Genomic DNA, 11,023 nt, shown 5'->3' with positions numbered 1-11,023 from the left:
ACCGCTGCATTAACTGGTTTGTCTTTCTACAAATGCTGCTCCAGATCACTGTACTTGCAGTGTTATATTTTTTTTCTCTGTGAAATGCTCTTCACAGGACCCGACCTAGATTAGCGTGACAGGCAGGTATAGCTCTGGAGCCCATTTTACCTTGGTGTTAGGTGGACCCTTATTCACTTCCTTAGAACAGTTAGAACTGAAATAAGCGAGTTTTAAAACAAACAAAATATTGGAAATTAAAATTAAATGATTAAAATACGTGTACTCGGTCACGTTTCTTTTTACTTAGATATGAAACTATGGAATCAGGATGCGGGACATAAACAAGAAGACAGCCAGAACTGCTCTGATGTTCCTTCAGCTCATTTCCCATAGTCTTGTTATTGTTTGTTTATTATTTATCAGATTATCCACCCTATAGTATACTGTTCTTCCTACTTCCTATTTGCTCAATTAGAACAGTGGAGATGTCAGACAGGATAGTAGAATGCTCCGCTTGCGGAATGTGGCAAAACAGGGAGACCTTCAGTGTCCCTGATGACTGCTACTGCGGAAAGTGCATCAGGCTGCAGCTTCTGTCACCCCGCATTAAGTATTTGATGATGAAACTGGATGAACTTAGGATCATTCGGGAGGCAGAGGGGTGATAGACAGGGCATATAGAAAGGTAGTTACACCCAAGGTTCAGGACACAGGAAACCGTATGACAGCCAGGAAGGGTAAACCGGTTAAACAACCAGTGTAGGGGAAAGTAACAGGTCTCTCTTGGTGAGTCTGACTCTGTGATTCACAAAGAAATAAGGGAGAAGAGGTGAGCTGTTGTGCAAGGGGGTTCGTTGGTTAGGAAAACTGAAAAGAGATTCTGTGCACAAGAACGAGATTCTCTGATGGTATATTGAACCCCAACCCCACCCCTCCCCACCGTGTTACAAGATACCGGAGCATCTCAGATAGAGTCCTCAGCATTCTTAATTGGGAAGGAGAACAACCAGTTTGTATCTTGCTTTATGCCTCTCATCAGACTCCGACGCTCTAGAGAAGGCAACACAAGTGTGTTCAAAGTCTCCTTATAGCCAACACCATCAAAAGCAAGAAATAAGAAATATACTGGTTAACCTCTTCTGCGCCTTTTCTGGTGCTTCCAGATTATGGTTGGATTCATCTCATTGCGTTTGTCATGAGTATACCTGACATCCCAAAAGCAGTCTTTTGTAGAAAAGGGTTTGGTCATCGATTCAGTGCACCCGCTGAAAAGCTAATATCAAATTCATACTTCATCGCAATAATAAGGATATTGATTTATTTCATTTTGAAATTCGTTATGCAATGAAACTTTTACACAAATATATGGCCATCCACCCGTTTATTGCTATGCATTATTCATTTGGGTTGACCGATGGTCTGCCGAAAAAGAATACAATCGGACTGACAGAAGAAAAATATAATTGTCTCAGAAAATCACATGTCCTTAAAGATAGCACTAACTCCCAAATTACATCCAGCAACTTATTCGGAAAAGTAAGATCATGCTGAAGTATACATTGCTTTTTTGTTTTCAAAAATTGTGATACCATTTGCAGACGAATACATGAAATAATTGCACGTTGGCAAGCAACATTCTGAACTACCATTCAGCTCCTCCATCTGGCATTCTTAGATGGCAGGATAACTACTTAAATTACGCACACTACCAAAATACATATGTGAAGATGATAATAATTACTTAAATGCTAACTTCAACAAATCTCGCCCATTGTCGTCATGGGTATGTGCAGAGTGGTTCGGGAGTAGGTGAAGGACTTCAAATTAATTAATTAATGTAGGCGGACTTTTGCATTGATGAGAATTAGCGGATTAAATTACGAATGTGAGGATAATTGAAAATTGACATAGGTTTCACATTGATAAAGCAAATTCCGTTAAGAGTTTTCAACACAAGGGATTCTGCAGAAGCTGGGAATCCAGAGCGGCATACTGAAAGTGCTGGAGGAACGCAGCAGGTCAGGCAGTAATAGAGTGAAAACCTGGTCGAATGATCTCTTACTGAATGTCAGCAAGACCATAGAGCTGATTATTTTCTTCAGGAGAAGAATAACAGAATTCCATGAGCCAGTGCTTACCGGAGGATCAGAGGTGGTGGGGCTCCTGGGCTCAGCATGTAAGTGCATCTACGAAGTGAGTACGGCAGCGCACTTAATTCCTTAAGAGTTTACGAAGATTCGGCACGACATCTAAAACTTTGACAAACTTCTAAAGGTGTGCAGTTGAGAGCATATTGAGTGTAGTTGAGTATGGAAGTACCTGTGCCCTTGAGCAGAAAATCCCACTAAATGTAAAAGATACGGCCTAGCCCATCACTGAAAAATCCTCCCCACCACTGAGTACCTATCCACAAAGCGTTGTAGCAGGAAAGCAGCATCCATCATCAGAGACACTCAGCAGCCAGTATATATTCTCTTCGCGCTGCTGCTATTAGGAAGAAGGCGCAGGAGCCTCATGACTCACACCTCCAGATTCAGCAACAATTATTATTTATTAAACATCAGGCTCTTGAACCAAAGTCGTTCAGAAGATTAGAAGATTTATGGGAAGTTCTAAGGTTGGCTGGAATCAAAAACGTCAGTTCTGAGTGGCTGGTGGAGCCAGGGGCTGTCCACAACTTTTTAAAAGCATTTGGACGAGGCCTATAATCGCCACGCCAGATAAATCCCTTTGACAAGTGCTGGTAAGCGGAATTAGAATACAGTTCAACATGCAGATAATCGAACAAGTGGCTTGTTATTAGCTTCTTAAGTCTATTCTTGATGAGTATGTATGCTTACGGATGTCAGCTTAATCAGGTGGAGACTCAGAATAATGTCTCTTTCTGATGATTAACAGAGCTTGAGTCGTCACGAATAATATTTTTCTATGCATCTCAGGACATCGTCGGTTTGTTTCGTTGTTTTATTTACTATATTGCCTTGTGATGTAGATGGATTAGATTCAACCGACAAAGCTTTTCTGGGCAATAGTGTCCCCTCTACCCCCGTTACTTTTTCGCTGTAGCCTATTTAGCACACAATTGCATCGTCCAGTGTGGAAAATAATGGTATAGTTTTCGTTGGGAAATGTCAGGGAACCGGAGTTACCAGAGGAAATCCACTCGGCAATAGGACGGATATGGAGATTCCACACGCAGGCTGGCGCAGAGGTCGTGATCGAATCCAGATCACTGGCGTTTTAAGGCAGAGTTACAGTAACTGCGCTACTTCTTCTCTCTGTTGAGCAAATATCTACTCAATGCGCGAGTTATCTCACTTAGCTTGCATTGAACTTATCCCTTTCTGGAAAGAGTGTCAAATTGTTTGGAAGGTGATAACAGTTGAGCTTGCCATTGGTTGGCCTAAAGGCTTGCTACACTGTGCATCTGCATGTTGTACAGCAGATCTTATCAACATAGAGGGCAATGTGACCATAAGACAAAGGAGGATAATTTGGCCATTCAACCCATCGCGTCTGCTATGCCATTCCATCATGGCTAATTTATTTTCGCTCTCAACTAACCTTTAATGCCCTTAGCAATGAAGAACCCAAAACCACCCCTTTAAATATACCCAATGGCTAGAAACAGCTGACAATAAGACCGTAAAGCATAGGAGCAGAATTAGGCTATTCCTCCCAGGGAATCTACTCCCATGGAATCAATTATGGCTGATTTATTATTCCCTATAAACGCATTTCTTTTGATTTCTCACTCGCAAGTGCTAACAATTTAACGGATCAGGAACCAATTATACTCCTCTTTAAATTTATATAAACACATATAAATGATTCCATTGCATTGTTTGCAACTACTCTAAACGCTAGCAGGAAAAGAATTTCAGAGTGGTGCCATACACGTATGTTGATAATGAATTCATTTGAAGATCGCAACTGTGATGAGGAAATGCACTTTTATTCTGAGGTTGTGCCCTCTGGTCATCGGCTCTCTCACTATCAGAAGCTTTCTCTCTGTCCAATCTTATCCAACCTTAGAGCGGCATTTTTAGGTCTTAAGGAATTTGCGACTGAACGCGGGACTACCTCTGATAAAGGAGATATCTCAAGTGACAGTTAGCTTTCTGTGTTATTCAACAGGGACAGGAGTAGGGGAGTATTTTTTAAGGTGGGAAAGCCGTTGCACTTGCGCTGTTATCTCTCGATTTCTGAAGCCCTGGTCCGAGAGAGAAGAACACAGGTTCTTACTTTATAGAGCAGTATTTCGATGGATATTTTAAGAGAGCATCTTGCAAACAATTGTGTATCAATGCTTGCTGAGCGCGGTCATGAAGTCACCGATGACCCATGTATCATGCGGATGGAAAAACACAGCTTGTCAACGAAATATGATCCTCTTGTATTCTCTGCCAATGGATATTATAGATTTTGCATCACCTGGACGACTTAAAGAAGAGGTAAATGACATAGTTTTAAGATAGGCGTATTGGAGACCATAGAGAATCGATACAGAGGAGGAGGTGAGGCCCGGAAATATTAAATGGCAAGACTGGCTTGAAGAGCACGCTGCTCCTGGTTTCTCATGTTCCTATTCTTCAATATCAACCCCATATTTCAAAATATCAACCATAATGACACTTAACATTTGACTTTTAAACATGATGAGCAGAGACGTATATAACAGTTGACATTCATCGCCACAATACATTGCCTCAACTTGGTTTGCTTTTTGCTTACAGGCTACTGTGAAGGTTTACCCTACGACGACGAGTGACTACTCTCTAAAGGTTATGAAATAAGGCTTCATGTGGAGACCTCTTGGTGAGTATTGCGTGTCGTTCAAAAACTCCGTGCTCTGGCTGGCGTAATAGGAATTTTCACCTTCTTGTTCTCTTGGGGTTTCCAGATCCTGGAACAGAAATAGTTAAAAGCTCGTAAGTTCCAGTGTATGGGATCTTTCTCTTTCTTTGCTTCACGTCTGCGTATTCCAAGCGCGCGCACATACAGCCAGACACGCATGCACAACTCTACAAAGGTTGAAAGGGGTTGGAGGGATATATGTCAAATACAGTCCCATACACAAACACATGCTTGCATATACAGTACATAAGCCCAAATACACATAAACACACACTGACAAACACGCCACAGACGCAAAGGTTTGTAGTAGCGAGTGACATCTTGCAGGTCGGTAGCTATAGTGCGCCGATGGTGATTACAAAGTTAATGGCATGTTCATTTTGTGAGATGTAGGAACTTTGGGAGAACTTAGGTCTCCCTGATAACTACATCTGCGGGAAGTGCACCGAGTTGCAGCTCCTCAGAGACTGTGTTAAGGAACTGGAGCTGCAGCTCGATGACCCTCAATTTATACAGAGGAGTAGGAAAGTGATAGATACGAGCTACAGGGAGTTAGTCATCACTAAGGTGCAGGAGACAGTTTCCCGAGTGACTGTAATAAGCAGGTAGTGCAGAGTACCCCTGTGGCTGTTCACTTTAATAATAAGCATCCTACTTTGGAGAGGGATGTGGGTGAAATGGGGAGAAACCGCGGCAAGCAGGTCTCTGGCATTGTGTATGACTCTGCGGCTCACAAGGAGCGGGGAGAGAAGAGGAGTGTAGTATTAATAGGGAACTTTGTAGACAGGGCAGCAGATAGATTTTTCTGTGAATGTGACAAAGAGATACCGAAGGTATTTTGCTTCCCAGATGGCATGGTCAGGGATGCTTTGGATCGATCCATATCATTCAAAAGGGGGAGTGTAAACAGCCAGAGGTCGTATTACATATTTGTACCAACGACATAGGTAGGAAATGGAAGGAGATCCCGAAGATAGAATATAGGGATTTAGGCAGAAAGCTGTAAAGCACGACCTCCAGGGCAGCAATCTCTCGATTGCAGCTCATGTCACGCGCTAGTGAGGGTAGCATGAGAGGGGTTGGGAAATGAATGCCTGGCTAAGACGTGATTTCAGATTTCTGGATCTGAAATGATCGGGATCTATTCTGGGGAAGGTGTAACCTACACAAAAAGGAACGGTTAAACCCTGAATCCGAAAGGGACCAATATAGTTGCAGACAGGTTTGTTAGAGCTGTTCAGGAGGGTTTAAACTAATGTGACAGAGGTATGAGAAACGGAATGACACGGTTGAGAATGGGGCAGTTGGTATATCAGTAGAAGTTGAGTGCAGACAGACTGTAAGGAAGGACAGGCAGATGATAGGGAAAAATGGCCTATTGTCAGTGGAATGAGTTGAAGTGTAACATGGGGGAAAACTGAAAACGGTGATGAATACAGGACTGGAGATGTTGTATTCGAATGCACCGGTAGACGAAATAAGCTAGATGATCGTACAGGGCAATTGAAGATTAGATGGTGCGACATTCTGGGCACCACTGAGTCGTAGATGAATGAGGATTATAATTGGGAGCTTCATACACACGGATACACATTGTAGCGAAATGACAGGCAGTTATGCAGGGTGTTTGGCGTGGTTCTGTTGGTAAAAAGAAATAAAATCCTTATAAAGAGGTGACATAGGACTGGAAAATCTATAAACCTGAGTATTAAGAAACTACAAGAGTGAAAAAAGCCCTGATAGACTTATGTCATACACATTCACGCAGAAATATATCAACACACACACACACACACACACACACACACACTCAAACGTGCACGCAGGCACGCATATACACACATCCACACAGACGCATATAATCAAGCACAAACAAAAAAGCACTCAGAAACATAACACAGACATAAATATAAACATACAGGTATACACGCACATAGATAAACATATACACACGCATTCATGCACATGCAACAGGCTCAAACGTCAGCTCTCACATGTAGATAGACAGATGGACACACAGGCAGAATTCACAGTGCATTTTACATCTAGTCATTGAGTACAACGGGGACAGTTAGTACATATTGTAGGTTACAGGTTGGGGACCAAATATTTCCTCTGCCTGAGAGGTATTTCTGTCTTTCAAAGCTCCGATCAATACAGATGTGATATACCAAAACGCTCATAAAAAAAAAATCGAGGGGGTACTTACACGTGAAAACCTAAATGAACGCCTAATGCTCACTCGATCTGTAGGAAGAAAGTCATGTAGATAATATATTAAGGATAGTTTAACAGCTTTTTTCTTAATACTCTATGCCTTGGAGCAACCGAATAAGTCTACAATGTTTAATAATCCGTTGGAAAAAATAATTGAGCAATGCCTGTTAATAATATCACTGTGGATCGGAAACCACCGAGATATTTTAGAATTATCTGTAGAATGAGGTGGCTTAAAATTATAGATACGTAGTGTGCAAAATTACTTTGAAAAACTGAGATCAATGTCATATCACATCTGGCTTGACAGCAGGTATGTCCTGTTCTTTCCAACTTTGAGCCAATGATTAAAAGCAGCAAAACCTGGACCTGGGCAGAGAAAGCAACTTGCACCAGATGCTGCAATCTGAAGATGAAGAAAATAAAAAGAACCACTGGAAGATCCGTTTAGGTCAGGCAGCATCTGTGGAAGGAAATGGACAGTCGATGTTTCGGATCGAGAGCCTTCTCCTGCACTGAAATACTAGAGCTGAGATAGCAAGTAAAATGAGAAGGGGACATGAGCTGGCAAGCGGTAGCTGGATTCAGGTGAGGAGGGGAATATTGACAGATGGAGTCAGGATGGCTGGACTTTTGTATAGTAGGGGTATTAAAGATTATGGAAAGAGGCCGGTGGGTGGAGCTGAGCTCACGGCAAGATCAGCCATTATTGAATGGCGGAGCAGGATCTTCGCGCCAAACGGTTTACTGCTGCTCCCGCTCCTAATGTTCTTATCAACGAGGGAATTCTGAACGTCTGAACATCAAAGGATTGCTTTTTGCAACTATACAAAACCAACTTTAATTCGCCCAGCTCATTTTCTCTCTAGTAGTTCGAAGTGGTAATCGTAAATCAGGGCAATCACCCGGAACAGGTCCAATCGGGAGGGAGGGATGTAATATAAACATTTGGTAAATGTACACATCGACCGACAAATCACATACAATTATCTCACTCTTTGAAACAATCATAAGTACTTAAATTAAATCGAATATAATCCTGCTATAGATGGATATTGTCTTATTTTCCTCAGGCTGTCCTAGTTTCCCTTTAGTGGAAGATGCAGATTGTGCATTGCAAAGCACCAAATACATCACAACGATGCATTTCACAATAAATAACTGATACGATCCGTGGTAACCCATTAACATTTGGCAGAGGAAGTGATTTAAGTTGAGGAGTTCTGGAGCTCCGACCTTAAACAGATTTCATTTAATATCGACTTTCCTATATTAACGCTCTCTGTTATACTTAACTTTCAACGGCAATATTTACAGACATGATCCCGCTGAGTCAGTGCCTTTTTTTCTGTTTTGTGTACGGCATTTCAGCCTTTGCTGAATAAACGATAAGACAAAGATTAGCCATGTTCTCACTGGATTATGGGGCATTGGCGCCCCCTAACAATCTGTTATTGTCAACTAACATTTCGCTGGTGTATTATTTGTCAGAAGTGTACAAGCGAAACATGATTTTCTTCATAGAGAACCGTAAAAGCACAAAAGAAATTGTACGTCCCTTCCCTATGGATTTTTAAAGTTGAAGACCGATGAAATAAACACTAATCCGTTCTCTAAAAACAACTTAACTATTAAGCAACTTTTTTCTTCCTGGTTTTACTTCCTAGATTATTGACTGCCATGATAGTACAAGCTAGTTGGTTGTTCAGACAGATATATTGAGCTCACTGTTGTTGGTTACCATTGTATACTGAGCGAATGTCGCATGTGACAAGTAATATAAAAATAACAGGAAATTCCTCACCAAAGGAACCGTCCTGTCTTCTTTAAGTGAAAGTTTGAATCGACTGTTTGTAATGGTTGAGGGCACCAATTTAAGCACCTAATCCAATAGTACCCATTTGACGTTAACGCTAATCAGTTTTTGGTTCCTTAAGGGGTGGTAATGGGGACAAGCTCCCACTACCTATTAAATGCTCCCCATGGCGTGCGCCTCAAATAGCCTCTGACAACTAAGTCCAAATCCTGGCCTTCACGTGTGGCTTAGCTACTAAACCCAACGGAACCGTTTATACTGAAAGGAGAAAGGATAAAGGCAGGTTTCTAGCACCTTGAAACCAGTCGCTTCGGGAAGGTGGGGCCCGTCAGCGTGGTTGGCAGCTCATCTAGGAGAAGGAGCACCCTAATCTCAAACTTCAGTTTCCTTGCGGCTATACCCACACATAGGGAAGGCTTCGGGAATAAATCCCAAGGGAAAAATACGCACCTGGATTCCATGAAGCAGTCTTACATTGAGTTCAATGCTGACAGACAACTCCTGCGACGCTTCTAGTACCACACTCTATCGGTCTCAGCCGTTCCTTTAGGTTCACCAGATGCAGAGAGAGGGAGCTTGCTATATGGGCAACAGGTTGCTCGCCATATTGTTCTGCCCAGGCGTGTATCTAGGCAGCTAGGACGCAATGTGCAAGATCAACCCTAACTGACGGAGGCCACAGAAGCAGCAGTAATCAATGTAGAATCCAAGGCATACTGACTTAAAAATACGTTGAAGTAGCACTTTGATGTAGGATAATATTATAGTTTATTATTCGCTTCCAGGAGTGAGAATGGAAGCGCATACGTCTGTGGTGTTCCGAAGGCTTTTAGATAGACTCACAGATGTTCAAGAAGTGTAGGTATAAACACCATGTGCAGGCAAAAGTGGGTACTTTAATTTTGCATCGCGCCATGCACAGTCATCGTGGGCCATATGTCCTGTTACAGTGCTGCGTGACATTGATCCACGTTAACTTCTAAATTTAGTTGTTCTAAAAACACAGCTTTCCTAGACTTTGTACATTACTGCCCGAGTACGTAATGGTAGATTCCATTTACCATCCTTCACGTTCAAACCTCCTGTTCCCACGAAATTCTGTAAAATATCTTTCTTTTGCAGCAACTTCAATTCATCTGCCAACAATCTCCTTATATTGCCCATTCAGGCGTCTGAATTCGACAGCGAAATTACGCTTCCCAATTCTTGTATATAGTAGTGTTCTGGTGTATTCTTATTCTTATTCTACTCCCTATACTGACTATCTTGCTGACACACGTAAAGTCTCTGGTGAATAAAATCGATGATCTCAGAGCTAGGGTGCTGAATCAGAGGGTCATTAGAAACGCGTGTGTCCTTTGTTTCACGGAATCCTGGTTAACTACTTCCTTACCGGATGCAGCGATTCAAATCGACGGGTTTACTATATACATCAGGGTACATCTATAGAGTCTCCCAAAAGCAGATGTGGGGGAGTATGTCTCATGACCAACTCTCCTTGCTGCACAAATATATCAGTGCTGTCCCAATTTAACCAATTCCCCCCGGGATCAATAAAGTATGATTATGACTATGACTATTCTGCTCTCCAGACCTGGAATATCTAGTAGTTAAGTGCCATCCTTTTTATTTACCAACGGAGTTCTCCGGGGTCAGTGCATATTCCACTTCAGGCCAATTTAAATCAGGCTTTAGATTATCTGAGCAATGGGATAAACATGCACGAAACAGTACTCCCTAACGCCTTCACCATCGTTTTGTGAGACTTTAACCAGGCCAGTCTGAAAACAAAACACTAACCAATTACCATCAACAAATCACTTGCAATGCCAGAGGAAACAACACACTGGACCATTGCTACACCACCATCAAGAATGCATACCGTGCTATTCCACGCTCTCACTTCGGGAAGTCTGATCACCTGGCTTTAATTGTACTCCCTAGGCATAGGCAGAGACTGAAGACTGCAGCACCAGCGTCAGTACTGAGGACCAAGAAGGTATGGACAATGGAAACACAGCAGCATCTAAAGGACTGCTTTGAACCGGTGGACTGGACTGTATTCAGATATTCATCTTCGAACCAGGGTGAGTATGCTGCAGTTGTTACCGACTTCATTAAAACCTGTGTGAATGAGTGTGCGCCTACAAA

General features: G+C 42.2%; 1 protein-coding gene across 7 annotated transcripts in view; it reads right to left on the bottom strand.

Annotated features, from left to right (window-relative positions):
- Positions 1 to 1,286: 1,286 nt before the first annotated feature.
- Positions 1,287 to 11,023, bottom strand: part of LOC140190217 (uncharacterized) — a 68,986-nt gene continuing 59,249 nt past the window's right edge. For all 7 annotated transcript variants that reach the window (XM_072246771.1, XM_072246772.1, XM_072246766.1 and 4 more), the window contains 2 exons: positions 7,049 to 7,086; positions 1,287 to 4,888 (listed from right to left, as the gene is read on the bottom strand). In XM_072246771.1, the coding sequence (XP_072102872.1) occupies positions 4,754 to 4,888; positions 7,049 to 7,086 (173 nt within the window). In that variant the 3' untranslated portion in view covers positions 1,287 to 4,753. The remainder of the gene's footprint in view (positions 4,889 to 7,048; positions 7,087 to 11,023) is intronic.

Source organism: Mobula birostris, chromosome 29, assembly GCF_030028105.1.
Source record: "Mobula birostris isolate sMobBir1 chromosome 29, sMobBir1.hap1, whole genome shotgun sequence".
NCBI lineage: Eukaryota > Metazoa > Chordata > Chondrichthyes > Myliobatiformes > Myliobatidae > Mobula > Mobula birostris.
Note: the sequence above shows the minus strand (reverse complement) of the source record. Positions and strands in the feature narration are given on the sequence as shown.